Source organism: Haliaeetus leucocephalus, unplaced genomic scaffold, assembly GCF_000737465.1.
Source record: "Haliaeetus leucocephalus isolate CR32 unplaced genomic scaffold, Haliaeetus_leucocephalus-4.0 Scaffold184, whole genome shotgun sequence".
NCBI classification, from domain to species: Eukaryota; Metazoa; Chordata; class Aves; order Accipitriformes; family Accipitridae; genus Haliaeetus; species Haliaeetus leucocephalus.
Genome location: NW_010972620.1, coordinates 14,613,715 through 14,634,576, shown reverse-complemented (window position 1 = coordinate 14,634,576; position 20,862 = coordinate 14,613,715). Strand labels below are relative to the sequence as shown.

The following is a 20,862-nucleotide window of genomic DNA, read 5'->3' as shown; positions in this document are numbered from 1 at the left end:
CGCCTGCGGGGGGGGGGGGGGGGGAGTGTAACAGTAGAAATAACCAGTCCTCAAATTATGAGAGAATTCTTTAAATACATATGTCCCTTGTTATTAGCATTAACAGATACAGTCAAATTTGTACTAAGATGCAATTCAAAAGTATTCAAAGATAACCAACCATTCAGAAATAACCTCTTTCAAATATCCAGGACAAAATTAAAAATAAATTATTCTAGTCAAGGTGTTTTGCGTGCTGATTTAAAATGTGAGTCAACCTGTGATCAGTCCTTTGGACTTTTAGTCCATGAGTGTGCCATTGGTATGAGGATTTGGCAGTTTCTTTATATTGCACCTCATTCCCCACTAATCTCCTTTCCGAGAAAGGTACCCTGCCACCCCTCTCCTTCACAGCTTGGCCTGCTCTTTCATTTTGCCAAGGACAATAGAATTGCTCCGTTTCTTCCCAGGCATAAATTTTCCCCCCTTCCTCAGCATCCCTCACAGCGTATACTCAAGTCTTTTGTAAAGTACGAAACAATATTTTAATTAAAGAGGAGCAAGAACAGTGAATTTAGAGCTCAGCTTAGATGTTAAGACTTCACACTCTTCAAGACAAGGACTGTCTTAATTTTTTCTGTTACAGCTCCACACAGATAGTAACACATAAGTAAAATAAATCATGGAAATGTTCAAACCACTCCAGACTATCCACAGAAACTGGGTTAAGTAAAGGCAGGCTGTCCTGCACAATAATATTTCTAGGAGGGAATCTAGTTCTCCAGCCAACAAGCATTACATAGTTCCATGTATATAGACATCTCATACTTAGTGCATGCAAAGTATATACAGAATTCCCCACAAACCATTGCCAAGAAGGCAGCAAACTATAGCAGATCTACCCTTCTCATTTTCTTGCCTTACTCCTAACACAGAAGAAAAGAATGGTTTGGCCTCCAGTCCACAGTGCTTTCTTATTACCATGAAAAGAGGCAGGACACTGACAGCTAGTAATGTTACTACTAGCAGGAAAAAAATTAAAAAGCAAGCGCTATGCAATTTAACTTGACAGTGCATTCAAAGAAATTGATCAGGGTGTAAATTAATTTGAAAGGAGAGTGATACATCTTTCCAGGATATATAGGCATCATCTACTAAGAAGAAAAACAACTGAATTGGAAAACAAACTGAGAACAAGATCATTTTATAAATCAGGTATTTTTGGCCAAGATTAAAACATTAGATTTTTTTTTTCTTCAAAGATGCATTAACACTGTTCAGTTTGCAAGCAACAGTAGGATGGCAAGAAATTAAGAAAGATATAATTTGAATTTAGGAAGATCTGTATGGAAGATTATTATTACTGGCTAAGAAAGGGCAGATTTAGGCACAGTAATCTGAGGCAGAGAGAAGTCTTCCAGAAAATAATGAGAGTTCCTTTGCTTTGCACTATAATTAGTCATATGAGGTCATCTGTTACAACTCAGATGTATGGGCCTGTTCTAAAGCATTAATGTTCAAATGATCAGTACCTGTAGCGGCAGGGTTGATAGCATTAAATCTAATATGTGTCCTCTTTGTCCATTAACTCTTCTGAAGTAATGAACAACTTTAATAAGGGGGTGAATATCAATATGTTTAGCAATAGAGTAACAGCACTGATTTAACTCTGTGTAGTAAAACACACCTACAGTCCTTGACAGTTTGTTGGGTTTTTTTATAACTTGCTGTTTTTCTCTCCTAGGTGGTTGTCTTAATTATTGAAACACAGTGCAAAAATGATACGGAAGCTCTAATACACAGACCGTACAATAAATTAATTACAAGGAGGATCATTGCTAAGAGGGAAATTAAGTGTAACCTGGATGAGTACAATTTAGGTGTTCAGTGTTGCAAGAAATGTGAACGTGGTGAGTATCATTTTAAGACTGTGTTGAAAAGTCATTAAGAGTGGAAACCACAACATGCACAATTGCTTTCTACTGGGATAGCTAAGCAGTATGCTGTGATTTCCTGGAGGCAATGCTTCATTCTAGCTGTATCTTTCTATTACAGGACATCGGACACTTAAAAAGTATGTCTTGAGCTCAATACACCAATAATTTTTCATTATAGATAGTAGTTCTCGCATAACATGCTTGTCACAAAAGAGCCAAGAACTACATACACATCTTTGAAAGAGGTTAAAAAAGTGCAAGCACAGGCTTTTGCCTACAATACTCCATATATTCATGGGTTTTCCGATTTTGCATGTACCGTTTTGCTTGAGTCCTAAATTGGAGGAAGAGGGGGGGATAATTCGATCTTATGTATACTACATTCCTGAAGACCATATATAAATGTGTAAAGAATATAGATTCTGTCCATATTTGTAAATCAAAAAGTATTAAAGATTAAAAAGAAAAGTCTGATATAGGTCTTAGAGCTGATGGCTTCTGTCCAAAGGTATTGCAAATCTTAATTCTTGTTTTTCTGTCTGTACAGGTTTTGTTAAAAATACCAGCTGCCCAACAGATGTTAGCAAACACTGTGTTCCATGTAAAAATGGAAAGGAGTACATAGATCATGTCAATGATTTGGACAAGTGTTTGAGATGCTATTCATGTGACAGCATATTTGGTATGTCTATAGAAATAGGAACTCTAGCAGTGACTCTTTTTTGATACAGGATTTGACTGAAAATTCTCCACAATCCCTGAATAGTGGGTAGCATGCAGGTTAAAGTTTTTTAGTGGTAGTACATGAAAGAATTTATAAAAAAGTCATAAGTTTATCCTCCAGTTCCCTTTCATCAATCACAAAGTAGAAAGAAGAACAAGCTATGTTGGTCCATTATTTCTCCTTATATCAGCCTTTGCTCAGCCAAAGCAGTCCTTGCAAAGCAGACCTTATACAAACTGGTTAGAGTCAAGGAAGAAAAGCACTCTCTCTTCTTCACCCTCTATTTAAAAGAAGGGTGTTGTAAGAAGCAGGGATGGGAGAATTCCCAATGGTTCCTTCTGTAGTCTTTCATGTCATTAATAATATTATTTAAAATTGCTAGAGCTGATAGAGTGATGTCTTTCATGCATTCAAGATGCTGTGTGGGATATAGGGTCAAATTATGAGACTATGAGGCATGCCCTACTGGGTCAGACCAGTGGTCCACCTACCCCAGTATTCTGCATTCAGCAGCGGAGGCAAGAGATGCTACTTAGAGAAAACACAAAACCATCTACTTTCTGTGGTCTGTCCCCTGCAAAGTCTACCAGCATCCACAGTTGTGGGAAAGGATGTTAGAAGGTACATCTCTACCTAGTCATTTTACTATCTATTTATGAGCCCTTTGTGCATGAACCTGCTGGGAGACACCAGGTTCCAGAAATTCACTACCTGTTGCATGAATACCCATCATAGATTTTTTTTTTTTTTTTTCCTTCTTAAATCCATTAAGCTGATCTCCTACAAGTTCCACCAGGTGTCCTGTAGTTCTAGTATACTTGGGTTTACGGAATGATAGTTCTGCATTCCTTGTATCCAAAATCGAGCTTGGTGAGCGGAGAAACAGCTTTTAACTCCGATATGGTTGTACTCAGATCACCTGCTGGACTATCAATCTTTAGTACTTTTCCCTTCCTGCAACACCTCCACATGCATAGAAAATTTTCCACTCATTAGCTACTATAATAAGCATTTTTGGATGGGTGATGAAGTTGAGTACAACAAAACAATTCAGTATTTTGTACGGTACCACAAAGGAAACTATTAGTTAAACTGAATGGGGAAAAAAGGGTAATGGGATGACTAGTCACATTATCCCATGGACAATAATGTAGTTGAAGAGAAGTCAGTAGAAAACATTAGGCAGGAGGAAAATTACCACTGAAGTTCCACAAGAACCATTCTTAGCATCATTCCGGTTTAATATTTCCGTGAATGGCTTCAGCACTGGTTTCACAGTAGAGCTTCATCAAATTTTGAAAGATAACAGGGTTTCCCATTACAGCAGGGCACTGAATGTGGTAACTCAAAAATTCATTTCTATTCCTCCTATATGCCTATGAAAATAGCTTTCATAGTAGGTAGATACTTACAGTAATTTTTAATGCAGAAATAATATTCCATAGATGGAGATAGCTTCATCATATACACTGAGTATAGGAGAAAATCAATTAACTTGTTTTGATACTTAAGCGGGGAGTATGTTAGCTAAAAAGAGACAGTGGAATTCCTCACCACTGGAGGTCCTCAAGAAGAGATAAAACTTGTTGTCTGTCAGGGAGAGTAAAGACCCCGTCTCTGACATCAAGCAGGGAGATGGGCTACGTGATCTTCCGAGTTTCCTTCTGGCCTTACACTTCTGAATGGGAAAAAGAAGCTGACAACATTTGGCAGTGCTAAATGACTCCTCTTCTAGCAAGTACTTTATGGCGTGATCAGTTGTTTGAGGCCTTGGCCAGCAGAGGTCTCTTTGTCATCTCCATATTTCCAGTACTCCAGGAGCAGGGCTCCTTGTAAAAGCTATGTTGTTGTGAAAATTAAGCCTCACCAGTGCCAGCAGTGGTAGAGCTAAAAGCACGTAAGTCTCAGGACAAGAGCATGTGAGCAGAGGCTTGCTTTTAAGGCCTACTTTTTCAAACTAACAAACTTTAAGAAATTTATTTTAGGTTTGGAGGTTGCAAAAAACTGTACCCCAGGACAGAACACAGAATGCACCTGTGCAAAGGACTATTTTTGCAATTCTTCTGTGCCGTGTAGGCATTGCGATCCATGTACCATGTAAGTTTATGCCTTCATCCTTAAATATGAAATTTTTAATATCGTATGTTATCACACTTTTTTCCAGACAGTTTCAAGACAGAGGCTAAGGCAATGTATAATCTGAGGGAAAATATACTAATTTTCCTTTGCACTTAGCTTGTTGAGCTGACTTAGCTCAGTCAACTTAACTTGCATCCATGCAGGCTTTCCAAAGGCATACAGAAAAACTTGTATACATCCACTACATCTGTATATACTTTTCAAAAATGTAATGAAGTATCTGAGCTTTCCTGTTGTCTTTGTGTGATCTGTTACATCTAGAAAACCATTTCCACACCTTTTTCCACTCTCATACCTTTCCATACCATTTTCATACCTATTAAATTCCAAACTCCAACATCTTGATATATGAAATATTTAGCTGATAAGAAATGTTAGAAGATTTTGATTTGCTCTCTTGACAGAGTTTATAAAGAGAGAAACAAATCCCATAATAATTTTTGTTCATGTTTTCTGCAGATGTGAAAGTGGCGTAATTGAAAAACAATGTACTTCAACTTCAGACACTGTGTGTGGAACAAAAGGTACTGTTTTAAAATCTAGCATGGTCTAGCATCTGCTGTATTTTTAGTGGCTATTGCAATTGCACTGTCCTACACAATGGCCCATAGTGATTCCTGACAGCTAAGGGCATCATATCTACTGACCCTGTACTGAACTGCAGAGCATGATTGCTCTTTTCTCTTGATCACTGTGCAGATGTAGGAACTATTACTCCTTTTCTAGGGGAGACTCACGATAGGTAAGACTTCAACAGAGGTAGCTTCTGCCATTAGGAGACAATGAAAAGGCTTTTATTATCTGACGCAATCTTGTTTAAAATTTAGTGTGATGCTGTATTACATTTCTTGACTTAACTTTCATGTAATGTTTCCAATGTTCCAACATAAACAGGAGAACCATGGTGGGCCATTGCTTTGATAATTCCGTTAGCACTACTAGCAGTAGCTGGAGCAACATTCTGTTGTAAGTGATTCTCTATTCCTTATTCCCGTCATACTCTGAATAAGATATTCAGCTGCTTAATCAGGTGTAATTTTATATTATTGGAGTCCAGAGGAGTGATACACTGTCCTGGATTTTAAAAATGCTTTTTTGTTTCAGACAGGAGAAAACAGAAGGGTCGTACTAGCAAGGAGAACCTAGGTGAAGTAGTCCCCAAAGCAGAGGCTTCTTATGTAAGTATTGTTGCTTAGATCACAAAAAACTCAGCTTCATGCAAGGAACTTTGTTCCATTTAAATTACACTGGGACTCCCCAAGCATGTGTGTGCCTCTCTTCTATGACATTAACAAAGTAAATTTCACTATGAAGACTCTTTGGGGAGAAGTAAGAGATACCTTGTATCTTCAGGATTTGTTGACACGTTTCCTAAGTTAAGTGACCAAGATCAAAACTTCATAAATCATCAGGCCTCCACTGACCCAGGGTACCTGTCCCCATGCATACTTCTTGGCAGTATCAATTGTGAAGTGATTCCCCAAGCTTACCCAAGTCAAAAGAGGTCTGTCTGTCCAATCTGATTCCCTCACTCTTAAAACAGGGGAATCATGGAGAAAACTAAATGAAAATTACAAAAGTCAAGTGTCATGAAATGTGTTTATCCCATTATACAAGGTTGGTATTTTACAATACTTTTTTCTACTCATTTCTCTCTTGCTTCTCTTTTCAGGAGAACGTACCTCTCATATACACAGGTAAGAGACAAGTACTTTCTCAAAATTCAGTAGAAGGAAAAAAAATATAGACCTGTAAATCCTACACTAGAAAAAGGGTATTTTTGTGTAGACTTTGCCACTGCCTAGAACTGTCATTCTAGCACAACAGTGAACACTTATTAAAGAAATGCCAGTTCATATTGTGATTATTAAGGCATTTAGTGGTATCGTGAAAGTTTTGCCTCAGGAGGAATTTCTGTCATATAGGAAGCAATTACTAGTTGACAACAGGTGAATTTCTGTTCTGCACGTGGTACAGACACTAGCAGGCAGCAAGCTGGGTTTCTAGAATCATGGATAATTATGATAATGGAGTAGTCCCACACCCAGCAGTGGGATCACAGAAACACAAACCTACCTTATGTTCAAGGGCAAATCCACAGTAGTAACACACAATAGCAAAAGACCATAAGCTCTAAGGCTGTATCACAACAAAAGACCTGTCCTGTTCCAGGACCTTTCCCAACATTATTTTGAGCAAAACAGGTACCTGAGGAATGACCAGACTTTAATGATAGAGGACAGAGTAGGTTACAGAGGGAACTGAGATTCTATTTCAAGTGGTAGAAAGCAATATGGATGCAACCCCAAATACTTGAATTACCTAGCATTTGGTAGGAACATGTGGAAGCAGACCCGGTATATATTGTAAAAAAAAAAATCACACATAAAACATACTGAGTCATGAATACCTGAAACTTAATCTGTTTTGGATAGGAAAAGTATCAACTCTGAGCACAGGTGATAAAAAACAGTAAGATAAAAGTGCCAAGAGCATTAATTTCCTTTTATGCTTCTAGATGTTGACCTGAGCAGCCATGTTGCTGGTATTGTGGAGGAGATGACGCTCCACGAAGTCAAGACATTTGTTCGTAATCACAAAGTACCAGAACCTGTCATAGATCAAACTGTTCGGGATTATTTTAGCGATACATCTGAACAGAAGATTAAGCTGTTTCAAGTCTGGTATCAAAGGCATGGGATAAAAGGAGCCTATGGAACCCTAATAAGCAGTCTGAGAGACTTTAAAATGTGCACTGCAGCTGATAAAATTGAGGAAAAACTGAAGGCAGCTGTTTCCAGCTGTCAGGAAGGGGGACAGTCTTACAATGATGACACTGAGCAAAGCAAAACCTGCACTCAGGAATGTAGAAACTCTTACAATGGTAGTGCTGAGCTAAGTAAAACCTATTCTGGTAGTTTGGAAGAGACATAGCACAGAGTCATTTGAAACTTATTTCTGACTGAACTAGTATTTTTGTAATAATATAAATAACAAAGCTTTTAAATGCCATTTTCATTGGCAGTTCTGACTGATTCAAAGAAGTTTTAATATGAACAAGGAATAATTATGATTTTTATAGCAGTATCTTTCCTTTAAAAAAAGTTTTAGCTTTTTTTTTGGTTGTTAAGTGGGAAGAGAAGTTTTATAGCTCATTTACGAAAAGGTACAATATAAGAGTCCAGCTATAGGATTCACTACAAGAAGAAAAGTAGTCGTTATTTGAAGAAAAGGTTTAGTCTATATGTATGGTCCTGCATTACTTAATCAATGTAGTGTTTTGCATACATTAAAATTGTGGGATGTTGCATTTTTCAAAGTGAAAACTCTGGTGTTAAGATTCTATGAAGTGTACCAGGAAGAAGACTTGAACAACAACAACAAATATATATATAATATATTCCTAATTAATTTTGAATATAGGTGTTGCTGTGTAATTAAATTCTACTCTGTTATAAATGGGATTTCTCTCTTGTATAAAAGCACTTTTGTGTGTATACAGAGTTTTGTGTGCATATATATGTGCAAGTTTTCTATGCAAAAGCTCCCAATGCTAAGTAAAAATTATTATTTCCCTTGTTCTCTGCAATGATTGCAAGCCTTTTCTAATGTTAAAACCCTTCAAAGAAGCAAGAGCTGAAGCAGGACAGCAGAACCATGATTTTTGGAAGGCAATCTGCAGAAGCTATTAAGTCCTCACAAGCAAGTGCGCAACACTAGCTCTTCTAATGCAGGAACTGATACAATGAAAACATCATTGTCCTTAAAAAAAATAATGCACATAGTGCATGACTTCTGTCTTTTGTTCTTATCATGCAACCTATAGATGTCATGTTTAGGTTTTCTTTTACTCAGGTTAGTAAATCGCAAAAAGGGAGATCACTCTCCTGAAAAAAAAAACCCACCTTACCTTTCTTCCATCACAGGGCTCAGCTCCTAAATTCAAAGGACCAGTAGCGCTGGCTGCTTTGCAGCAAGGCTTTTCCCACTTACACACCTGTTTGTGCAAAGTCTCACAAAATCTTTCCACAGAAGAGGAAACTTCAGTGGAAAGGTTTGATTTTTCCAGGTCACGCAGTAAGCAGGGTGACTTTCTTCTCTAGCTCTGCCATCAGTTCCCTAGAGAGACTCTCCAGCGAGTGTCAAGACTCAGACAAAACACGAGGAGACCTGCCCGGGCTTGTTGCCACCTACCAGCCAGGGTGTACCCCTGTGTGGGATCGGTTCCAATTGCTGCCACCTGGCCCCAGGGGTGTGGAAAGAGCAGGGCAGGTTTGGCAGCAGGGTGCCAGGCACCCACAGCTGTGTGGGGTTGCTCCAAAAGGTCACGTTGCTAGAAGTGAGGTGTCTGGGAGGGCAGTGTGTGGCCCTTGAAAACAGCTAGAAATCTGTGTATGGCATTAAGCAGGAGTCTGAAAGGAAAGGCAGGGCTTAGATCAAAAACTTTAAGCCTTTCATAGACTTGACCCGTTGAAGGTCTGAAGGGCACACGGCATGTTTTGTTGCTAAGCCCAGGCCCAATTTAGGCTGTGCAGTTCTTCCCCAGGTCTCAGGCACCACATAGATGTTAAGTGATCAGAAAAACCTTCCACCCCACTTTGGAGCCTCTCGCCTCTAACCTTTCTGCATTTTCTAAGCGTCTAATCAATCAGCTTACCACTACTATACTGCAAAAATTGCCACACTGTGATGCTTTTCAAAGGAAAACCTTGAGGCGGCTGTAGCTGGATGGTTTAATAGCCATGCACCGGAGTTGTGCACCTATGGACTGCTTAGGGCATAGCATTGTATAACTGACTTGTGTCAGTGCTGTCCGTGTACAGATCTGACGTGCTGTGACAGTGTGTTGCTCATTGCCATGTTTTGGCTAGGCTCCACATATATAGAAGAATAAAATGTCTGCCTTTCAGAAAAGCAGCATGGCAGTGGTGGTGGCTATGCCATCTTTCCTAGGTTACAGTTATGCAGAAGCACAGCCAAGGCAGGAAGAAAGGAAAGCTCCACGTTCTCACAAGCCCTGGTAGACAGGCTGCTCCCTGTACCATGTCCCACACAGGAAGGCATAAATGTAGTTTAAAGGTATGTTGGCAGGTGCTTGGCTTAAACTTTGGCTTTTCTTGGCTTCCAGCTTTATCTCTCAGAGTGAGGCATCTGGCCACCAGAAACTAAGGTTGTACACCTCTCAGGGATTCGGTGGGTTAGTTAGTATAACTGATCTGAACTAGGCAGATCATAAAATGGAGGCACCAAACCTCATAAATTTGTGGCAGTGAAACAGAATGAGAAATTTTTTTCATCACACTGGAATCCCCCAACCTTAGTATAATGAGGATGGTTAAAAATAAAAAAAGTCCCTGAGCAATGAGTCATATTCTCCTTAGGAGATGTCTGCAAGGCTGAACCCAGGCTGCCATTAATTCTAGTGGTTAGCATACGTCATAATTTTTTTTCTTAACTTGAACACTGCGCATCAAAGAAGAGGATTGATTATATTGTGCAGTCGGTTTTCCAAAGGAGTGCGTATGTGTCTACACTGCAGTCAGCAGAGCAGCGTAGAGCTATCAGATTGAGCTTAACAGGAACAGGGACCAGAAGTGATGTAGTTCTGCAGACCCACAGTAGCACACCCAGCTTTCCATTGCCTCCTGCTTCTGGCCTCATTTTCAAATCAGGGCTGCACAGGAAAATCATACCAAGCAGGTTATATTAGCACTGTTTCATCTTTTGCTCCCACCTTTCATTCTCAGAAGGAAAGTCCATGCAGAGTCTCGTGCTGATAAGCAAGACGACTGCCACCACCTTAGCTGCTCACTGAAATACAGTTCCGGTATCTTTATGCTCTGCACCTCACACACTTGCCATGACCAGCCTCTTTCTCCCAAACAGCAAGGCTGTGTTGTGAGTAGGGTAAAGTAACTTTTCTCAGCATTAGGTAGGGGAAAAAAATAAAAAAGAAAAAATGAAAGCAACAGAAATTACTTTGAAAACAGAAACTCTCCTGTTTTATGGAAACCCAGCATCAGAAAAGCAAGTGGAAACTGAAACAGAAACTTGCCCAGGGAATGACTTAGCACATTTTGAAAAGCAGATTACAAAGGGGAAGGTCTCTTTTCAGGAAGCCAAAACTTTGCAAAACACTTGCATTTGTTATTTAATAGGAAAACCTGAACAATTGTTATTTAAAAATAAGAATAGAAGAACAGGAACATAGAAATAAAAGGCCAGAAGGATGATCTTACTTCAGTCCCCTGCAAACCGAAAGTGACCACACGAGCAAAGGGTCCGTTCAGAAATTCCACCAGCTGTTTTGCTGTGCGCACCCACCCCATCTGCTCACCCACGCTGCAAGCTATAGTATAGTTCCTGCTGCCCTGCAAGCAAACCAAACACCTGCGAGAAGACAGAAACAAGACCACTATAACAGTGTGGCACTAGAAGAAAGCAGGAGCGGTTCAAGACAGCTCCAGTATGCAGTATTGCTGCAATATGAAATGAATTATTTTTAAAGTTATCCTGCAGGCTGCCAGTTCTTGAAAAGACATGGCTGAGAAACAAAGTGCTGAGTTCAAAGAGTCTGAAATGTTTCTGTACAGATAGCATGACAAGCATATTAAAGTGTGAGAGAGCCGTAGGCTTGTTTCCTGTACAGAGTAAAGTAAAATGATGCAAACAAATTTGTGAGAAGAACTGCATTGGGAAAAGCCTTGGAGTTGCTACAGTTTTCTTGTTTTGAGGGAAGATACAACCTCAAAACTCACATTTCTCTCTTACTGTTTGTCAGTACTTTGATTTTGGACTTGAAAGGGAAGCTTGCATTCCTGCTATCCCACTGCTAGCAAGAGGAAAAATGCCCACCATGTGCATCTAGCCTCTAGTATGGAGCTGCGGTTGAGAATTACGAGGGATGTGGGAACAATCACAAGATTTAACGTACAGTCAGTGTTTTCTGGATAGCTTTTCGATGGTTTTAGTTCAAGTTCCTTTCCAAACTGAAAGCAAGACTTTTAAGGCAGACAGAATGCTAGGGGGCCCTTTCCCATAGCTTTACACAGAGATCTCTCACTCCCCCATCAACCAGCAGCTGTGACAAAGTGCTGTTTTCATAGCAGGCAACCTAGCGGGGAATCAGCAAAAAATGTCTGTGATTGCAGGGATGCTGAAAAGAGGGTCCTGAACAAACGCAGGGGAGGAGTTAGTGATGGAAAGCACTGGCAGGAGAGGGCCGAAGGTGCAGTCCTTGGAGGGACAGTACTCAGCCTCCCGTGCCCTGGGGGCATGCAGCACACGGAGGTCACTGACCCTGCCTCCCATACATCTTCCAGCAGTGGTGTCCATACCACTGGCTGTCCCCATACGTGTGGGATATGAACAAGAAATGATAGTACCCAGGTTCATTTCCTGCATATTTATCCTACAGTCACTAATGGGATCGACAGGTTCTCCAGATTATCGGTATCTGAAGATTTACATTCTCTTTCTTGGTCTTTTCCTGGTCCTTCCTTCATCCTATATGAAGATCCCTCCCCCGACATACCTCTGGGATAGCTGAAGCTGCAGGGCACATTTTACACCACTCCTCAAATTGCTCTGATGCATAGTCAGGCCTCTGGCAAGCCAGCCCCCGCCCCCGTCCCCGCTGGGGCTGGCTGCGCCCTGGCACCTCCGCTCTTCTGGGTGGGGACCGCAGTTGTCACTGCAGTTCGTGGGGAAAGATGGCCGTGATCTGGGCTGATCTCAGAGCGTTTTGAGGTTCAGGGTCTGTCTCTAAGACGTGAGGACGACACCTGTACTTTGGGGCACGGGGGGCAACTAAGTTTATGCCAGGCAGTGCCCCCTCATTTATCCAAGAATGGATAGCGGTCGCTAAATGATTGAGTGTTTTGGAACCTCTCAGTCAAATCTCTTCAGATTTAAATTTCTTTCAACTTGTTTAATCAACCACCCCGGGGGCGCGGGGGGGTTGTTCCTGGGGGGAGAAGGCAGGTACCAGCCAGCGCCTGCCTCACGGTCGGCCGGTTGACAGAAGGCAGGCACCGGGCGCTGCAGACTGCCTTTCCCTGCCCCTGCTCAGCAGGTGGCACCCTGGGTCCGCGCAGGCCCACGCGTGTCCCCTCCTCCCGGTCCCCGTGCACAGCCGCGGGCTGGCTTGGCGAGGACGGACAGCCTGCAAGAGCTCCGTCCCCGCCGCGCCTCCCCTCGCTCCTTCCCAGGCCCTCCGGCTGCCTGGCTCTCTGGGGGACGTGTTATCCTCACAGGGAAAGGACATTTTATACACGAGCTGGCACACGAAGCAAGCAGCGGACTGGCTATGACGGGAAGGCACGAAGCCTTGCCCTGGTAGAGCTGAGCCAGTCCCAACTCCAGTTTTACATGCCATCCCTCATGTTCCACAAGACTTAAAATTTTTGACACCTACAACATCATAAAAGGGTGTGTGACAGCTTTTGTAACGCTCCTCAGGTTTGAGGATGAGCACAGCCTGACGCTCTTCAACCAGCCCTAGGATTAAGCAGCTCAGGAAAGTCCCACGCTGCAATGCCAAACTGCTGCAGCACAGCGGATGACTTGGCATCACCAGTTTTAAGTTTAATACCACATGGAAAAAACTGTCATAACAAAACATTTCGGCTGCAAACTCAGCACTCCGAATTGGCACTGTTACTGAAGTACGTGCAACGTTACCTGTGCCAACATGAATATGCATTGCAGTAAAGTCTTAATAAATGTTCACATATAAAATAAAACAGTTGAGAATTAGACATTCGCTTGATCATTACTTATGCAACTGCCAAGATACCAGTCAAAGGTAGGCGTTAGCAGTGGCTGAGAAAGTCGAGGAAAGACAGGATGGCTGTCCTGAAATTTGGCTCTCTGAAGGGTAGTCTTTGTATCACCATAATGAAGTGAAAAAGCAACTGGTGAAGATGGGGGAGGAGAAGGGGTGGGTGGTGACAGAGGCTTTCTGGAGGAACTGGGTTATGAATAATACCCTTAATTGCTACAACATGCTATTGTAAATGATCTTGTCGTCTTTCTCTTCCAGGCTTGTAAGTTAGCCTATCATTTTAAATAACTACATGGTAAATGCAGTTTTTACTTCTGTTCTAGCTATAGAAATGTTGGGAATAACCACCTCAGAAAGCTTGCTGCCAAGATTTTTTTTTAATCTTACAAAAATCTATGGCTGTTGCTTCCATCAGAAAAACTGGAACGACTATGAGTGCTTGAAAATATATAATCCTGTACCATGAGACATCAGGGCTTGCAAAGTACTCCATGTATTACGCTTTTTGTTAGCTCTATTTATCTATCTTTAGCAAACAGCAAATCAGCAACTAGCTCTGCAAGGTACACATCTCCTTTACCGAGATGTCTTTCCTGAGAAAGCATCTTATTGTAGGGGCTTTATTCAGATCTCCCTACAGCACTCAAAAGCCTTTCCCTGACGTCAGGCACACTGGTGTAAAGAACTTCCAAAGAGCAGCCCATAAAGATGCTATAAGGAAAGTAATGAGCAATGTTACTCAGTACAACTTAAATAATAGGTTACATGGGCAGGTCTCTTAGGCACCCTTTAGGGTTAAGTGGTTTGTTGAACAGTTACACTAACATGTACTTCCAAGAATTCCTGAGTTGTGGCCCCACTGCAAGGTACTTGGGGCTCAATGCCTATGGACTGCAGGACAGAGTTACATTTACCTGGTGACCCAGGGAATATACACTGCAGGGGAGAGCCAAGGAGATGCATAGAAAATTCACAGGGTTATTTGTCCTCACATCATTGCTTGTCTTTACAACTCTAAGACTCAATTAACCTGCTGTCAGTGCAACAGTTTAGGCTCTCTTTTTATTTGTAAATGAAAACAGATGAATAAATTCATGAGCTGGAATTTGGGGGCTGGACACAAGATAAAAGCTCTGTTCTGTTTAAGGGCTGGAGTCAAACAGTCTTTCAGAGACCAGCTTCCTCCTCCCTCCTCCAAAGGGATTCCTACATACATCACAATAAAAATGCACAGATCCTCCAAGAAATGCTGTTTTCAACATCCCCTAACTCATCCAAGTCCAAACCAACTACCAACAGAACGTGCAAAAGCATTTCTCAGAAAGAAATGTTTTCCTACTTTCTTCTCTCAGCTGTGGACCTATTCCAAGAAAAGATAGTCATGTATTCATTTTTTACTTAAATGGAGGAAATCGTTCTTCCAAATGTGACTGAAAATGTTGTTGGTGAAATTAAATCAATACATTATGTTTGGACAGCAACCAGGTCCAGAAAATTTCAGCAAAGAAAAGAAAGCCTTAGAAGCTGTAAGTAGGTCAAAATAGGACTTCAGGTGAAATCCTGCTCTACTTGAATCCAAGTTAGCTATTGGGATCAAAGAGGCAAACTGTTATCACTAGAAAGCAAGAAGAGTTTTTCTTTTCTAGGCAGCATTCCACCTGCGGATCTAATCAGTCACGAGCTTATACTCACTACCTAACAAATCTGGCCAGACTTACAGACAACCTTTGTATAGATAAGACTATAGGGGAGTCCATGACAGAGCCAAAAAGCAAAGCAGACTTTTTAAATCTAAAAATACTAGAACAGGTTTCTTAGAGCTGAAGGCACGACTTAAAATGTTATGATGCCTACCTCTTTCGTGTCTTGCCACACTATCAAACACAGAAACGCAAGTCAGATGTTCTTCCTCCTTCTTCCACTCTAACCCCATACTGATTGGCACAGTAAATGTGAACATTCACATGAGATGTGGCAGAACCTGGCTGGAATCCCCTTCTCTGCTCTGGAGCAGAAAATCGCATGCAAGCGTCTCACCTCCCAGAAGCAGGAGTCTGGGGTATTTGAGGACATCTCTTTCCCGAAAACTCTTGCTGAAGCTGTTCCACTATGTGTAATTAAACTTCCATTACCATGTAAGTTTGCCCCTCTCTCTCTGTTCCAGGGGATGCCTAAACTATTAGGTTATTCACATTAGTTATCTAGTGGACCTCATGCCCCAGGAAAGGCAGCCAAGGAGTCGTCCAGTTTGTGAACCCAACTAGTGCACAGGGGCTTAGCAGCTCAGCACTGAGAACTCACTTGTAGACAGTGGCATTTACTGAGATATTAGGTACTTAAATTCTTCTGTGAGACTAATTTGGGTTAGATTGCAGGAGGTAGCAAGAGCAAATAACATACTGTGAAGGCAGTGTTACACTATAATTTTTTTTTACTTTGTCACACTACACTGTCCTTTGGGATTTTTTTTTTAATTCCTTTTTCCTAATAAGGTATCTGGGAGTTTCTTCTTTGAGAATACAGTACTGTTTATGATATCAAACAGGAAATTAAGTCTTCTAGCTAAGGTGAAACCCAGGAATTTTTCCCATTGAACAATAGACTCCAGAGAGAGGTCCTATTCAAAAAGAAAGGGCTGGAAATTCCAGCCACCTTAAAATAGATGCACGCAGTCCTTCTGCTTTAAAAGCTACTGGTTACTTTTTGAGACTCATAAGACTAGAAGGGACTTTGAAAGGTCATTTACTCCAGTCCTTTGCCCTGAGGCAGGATTAACTAAAATGTTTTTGTCCTATCTCAGAGATGGAGACTCCAAAACTCTCTAGGTAATTCATACTGATGCTTCACAATCTCTACTCTTAAAAACTTTGTCTTAATATCAAAATGAACCCTTGGTTTGTTTTCAGTCCTCTACATCTTGCCATACGCACTATGGCATAGAGAAAAGATTGATCCCTTCCTTTTTACAACAGCCTTTTACGTACTTGAACGTCATTATCCTGCATCCCATCTCATCTTTTTTTTGCTCCTTTAAGCTACACAGCACCAGTTTGTTCAGCCTTTCATTGAAGGGCACATCTTCTCACAATGACAAGCACACAAAAATGAAAAGAACATTTTTTTCTGCATGATCACATTAGCATGATTAAGCATGCTAACTCAGTTACCCTTGAATTTCCCTTTGGTTATCTATCTTTGAAACTTGCTAATTAGTCCCCAAAGTAGGAGTGTATTTTTAGATGCATACATTTCTGTGTAGATTGCAATCCAGAATTAAACAAGTAGGGAATTCTGACTCTCCCTCATGTGGCAGTATATATGCTTAGGGGTATATAATGTCTAATCCAGGATTCTTTTTGAAAATCTTGTGTTCAAAAAATTTCAATCTACTTCTGCTAAATCTCTCGTATTCATTACCACCTCAGCAAGGAAGCAGAATTTATGCAGTTAGTACTTTAGTTCCACAAATAGTTGGCAAAAATATAATGGCTGAAATGAATTTCCTTGGCTCCTAACCAGGCACCTTTTGCAAGTGTGAAGGTATTTTACACATGACCAAGTTTGCGGTCACAACCAGACCTTGGCCTATTCTGGCTCTTTTTCACATATCCTCTAAATATTGCTCTGTGACAAGCCCCATGGGGTTGGGCGCTGTACAAAATCATTGGGTATTACAATGCTTCGGATTTCATTTCCAGGGGAAATGTTGCTTTCATCAGGATGAAGTCTGTATTCACCTACTTTAGATATATGATCTAAAAGAGCTCTGTGCATCTGTTTCCTTTATTCTGCTGTCACGCTAAAGGTCTGCTGAGGAATTCTGTCTTTCCTGCCTCATCCTTATTCTAATAAGGCCACAAACATGCAGTTTATTTCTTTTAATGGATGGCTTTTTCTCTTATTGTCTCAGGTCCTAAATGCATTTCTTAACTTTTATGGAATCATTAAATCACTGGAAATGTTAGGAGTTATGACTTTAAAATTACAAGAATGAGACGTTAACATTTTGTGCTAACCAGAGTCCCTCAACCCCTGCCCTTGTGGTGACAGCTTTGCTGCTTTACACATACTCTCAATATTTAGTTACAAGATACAGCCAGAGCATTACCAGAAAAATTAGTTGTGACTTGTCTAAAATCGTTCCTTCCCGGAATTAGTCTTCAAAATTTAATTTCAACATTACTTTTATGCTCTTTGTGACTGAAGCTCTTTCTGAATCGCTGTAATGACTTTCTGAATCATTATAATTAATCAGCTCCTCCTCCGCTGTTGGGACATTGCAGGCAGTCAAAAAAGGTGCCAACTCGTTCTTTTAAGACATAACTCCTGGTGCACCCTACCTCAGCTGCTGTCCCCACAGGGTAGCCATGCTCCACCATATATCATTACTCTGCTGGCAACAACGCAGCAACAGTAGTTACAGACAATAGTAATAAAAAAGACAGAAGAACAAATGAAATAAACACAAATATCTTTAGATTAAAAATTAAAATTTTTTCTTGAGGACCAGTGACAAATGGTCAATCTCCTAGGAAAGGACCCCTTCCCTAAACACACAAATTCAGGCACTGTTGTTCAAAGCGGGTTTCAGATGTGTGTAGATAGGAACTCCAGCAAGAACGCTGCTCAATGCCAGAGGAAACTCTAAAATACCTTATCACTGAAATAAAATCTTCATCTAAATTAGATAATTGGATATCAATAATACTAAACATATTAAACTAAGCAAGGTAAATAAGTACTTCTATCCCTAACTCAAAGGCATCACTTCGTATATAGATATATTCTAAATGGGTTATGAGAGCGCATGTGATAATCTAGATGAACAAAATAAAGGTGGTGGCTACTAGGAAACAGGCATTGTGTACCCTAAAACTCACATATTCATGTATCCTGCATGCCATCCATTACTGGTGGGATTCCTTTCACGTCAGGGGTTTGTCAACATTGTTGGTGTATTGATTACACAACTAAGACCCTACAGATGTAATTATCTTGTGGTCTCTCTCTGCCCTGAAGAACACCAGTTGTCAGCTGACACTAGTGAACCAGTTTGTTCCCAGTATAAATTTGGATTCCAAATAATTTTTGGAGCTTGAACCTAGTGTGATGGGTTGACCCTGGCTGGACAACAGGTGACCACCGAAGCCATTCTATCACTCCCCCTCCTCAGCTGGACAGGGGAGAGAAAAATATAACAAAGAGCTTGTGGGTCGAGATAAGGACAGGAGAGATCACTCAACCAATTACTGTCATGGGCAAAACAGACTCAGCTTGGGGAAAATTAACTCAATTTATTACCAATCAACCAGAGTAGGGTAATAAGAAATAAAACCAAATCTCAGAACAGCTTCCCTGCACCCCTCCCTTCTTCCCGGGCACAACTTCACTCCCAGATTCTCTACCAACCCCCGCCCCCCAGCGGCACAGGGGGACGGGGATGGGGTTTATGATCATCACACGTTATTTTCTGTCGCTTCATCCTCCTCAGGGGGAGGGCTCATCACACTCTTCCCCTGCTCCAGCGTGGAGTCCCACTCACCGGAGACAGTCCTCCGCAAATTTCTCCAATGTGGTTCCTTCCCACGGGCTGCAGTTCTTCACGAACTGCTCCAGCATGGGTACCTTTCACGGCGTGCAGTCCTTCAGGAGCACACTGCTCCAGCGTGGGTCCCCTGTGGGTTCACAAGTCCTGCCATAAAACCTGCTCCAATGTGGGCTCCTCTCTCCACAGATCCGCAGGTCCTGCCAGGAGCCTACTCCAGCGCGGGCTTCCCACGGGGTCACAGCCTCCTTCAGGCATCCACCTGCTCCGGCATGGGTCCTCCATGGGCTGCAGGTGGAGATCTCCTCCCCTGTGGACCTCCCTGGGCTGCAGGGGGACAGCCTGCCTCACCATGGTCTTCCCCACGGGCTGCAGGGGAATCTCTGCTCTGGCACCTGGAGCATCTCCTCCCCCTCCTTCTGCACTGACCTTGGTGACTGCAGGGTTGTTTCTCTTACATGTTCTCACTCCTCTCTCTGGCGGCTGTTTCTGTCTGTCTCAACTTTTTTTCCTTCTTAAAAATGTTATCACAGAGGCGTTACCACTATCGCTGATTGGCTCGGCTTTGGCCGGCGGCAGGTCCATCTTAGAGCCGGCTGGTATAGGCTCTCTCGAACACAGGGGAAGCTTCCAGCAGCTTCTTACAGAAGCCACCCCTGTGACCCCACCCCTCCCCCCCCCCCCAAACCTTGCCACACAAACCCAAAACACCTAGGCAGGGATCTAATCTGCCATTTGGATCTACATCCTTAGAGATGCTAAGTGACTCACCAGCTTGGGGGGAAGCTCTGTGATCCAAGCTGGCCACTGGCTCCTTTGGCACCTTTCCCTACACCAGCAGTCAGTCTTGCTGCATTCTGATGAAGTGAGGAGGAAAAGAAAAAGAAATATGGAAAATGTTTAACACAAAGCCCATTTGAATGCAAATAAAGCAAACAGCATGTGCCACAGCAACAGAAAAATGTTTGGAAGAACACAGGGCTAGAGGGCTGCCAGTGGTTACATGGCTAAAACACTTCCAGGATCTGGAACACCAGTCACAATGTTTATCATAAGCCAAAACACAGCCTGATCAGCAAAACAGTCAAGCACTGAATGTGGCCAACATCTAAAAAGTCATTCTGAGGACTCACAGGTGTGTTGCAGTTTTAGATATTCTAGCGTTTGACAGAAGTTCATCTCAGCAGCCTCTCCGCACACCCACTAACCTGCCAAAGGTCTACATTTGTAGTGGCACTTAAACATCCATGTTAAAATATGCAGAGCATGACTGTAAATGCACTGTAACTGCAGACATATAGATGTGTCATATTTTGTCCTTTACAAACAATCGCTATATGTGGCCACAGTGGTACAGATGTCCAGAACATAAGCAACACATGTCAAAATTCACCTTCTGCTTCTAGAAATCTGTTTTTCTTTTTCCATCTGCATATCTGTTACTTTTAATTATGCCAGATAACAAAAAGCTTGGGGCACCTCTAGAAGGAAAGCAACAATGATGATGGTGCATCACAGATGGAAACACTGCCACTGGCACCACACCACCAACCTAATGCCTTCCCACCTCTCCCTGGGATTAGCAGCATTGGTGACAGCCAGGCAGACAGACAGCAAGTTTCTCTTTGGGTGTTCAAGATTGCATTATTATAGAGCAGATGTAGGATAGACTGTAAGGAGACAGTCCTAATAATTAGAAAGAACTGTAAATACATGGTAGGGACCAGCTAGAAATCACAGCTGATTACATACG

General features: G+C 41.7%; 2 protein-coding genes across 2 annotated transcripts in view; one reads left to right on the top strand and one right to left on the bottom strand.

Moving 5' to 3' along the window:
* FAS (Fas cell surface death receptor) overlaps nucleotides 1–7,958 on the top strand; it is a 14,012-nt gene extending 6,054 nt beyond the window's left edge. The window contains exons 3-10 of the mRNA XM_010565038.1: nucleotides 1,724–1,889; nucleotides 2,464–2,598; nucleotides 4,626–4,737; nucleotides 5,239–5,303; nucleotides 5,674–5,745; nucleotides 5,884–5,957; nucleotides 6,452–6,476; nucleotides 7,298–7,958. Coding sequence (XP_010563340.1) covers nucleotides 1,724–1,889; nucleotides 2,464–2,598; nucleotides 4,626–4,737; nucleotides 5,239–5,303; nucleotides 5,674–5,745; nucleotides 5,884–5,957; nucleotides 6,452–6,476; nucleotides 7,298–7,713 — 1,065 coding nt within the window. The 3' untranslated portion in view covers nucleotides 7,714–7,958. The remainder of the gene's footprint in view (nucleotides 1–1,723; nucleotides 1,890–2,463; nucleotides 2,599–4,625; nucleotides 4,738–5,238; nucleotides 5,304–5,673; nucleotides 5,746–5,883; nucleotides 5,958–6,451; nucleotides 6,477–7,297) is intronic.
* Nucleotides 1–12,465, bottom strand: part of ACTA2 (actin, alpha 2, smooth muscle, aorta) — a 42,990-nt gene extending 30,525 nt beyond the window's left edge. Inside the window, exon 1 of the mRNA XM_010564963.1 lies at nucleotides 11,019–12,465. The gene's annotated coding sequence lies outside the window, so the exon portion shown is untranslated. The remainder of the gene's footprint in view (nucleotides 1–11,018) is intronic.
* Between the last annotated feature and the right edge of the window lie 8,397 nt (nucleotides 12,466–20,862).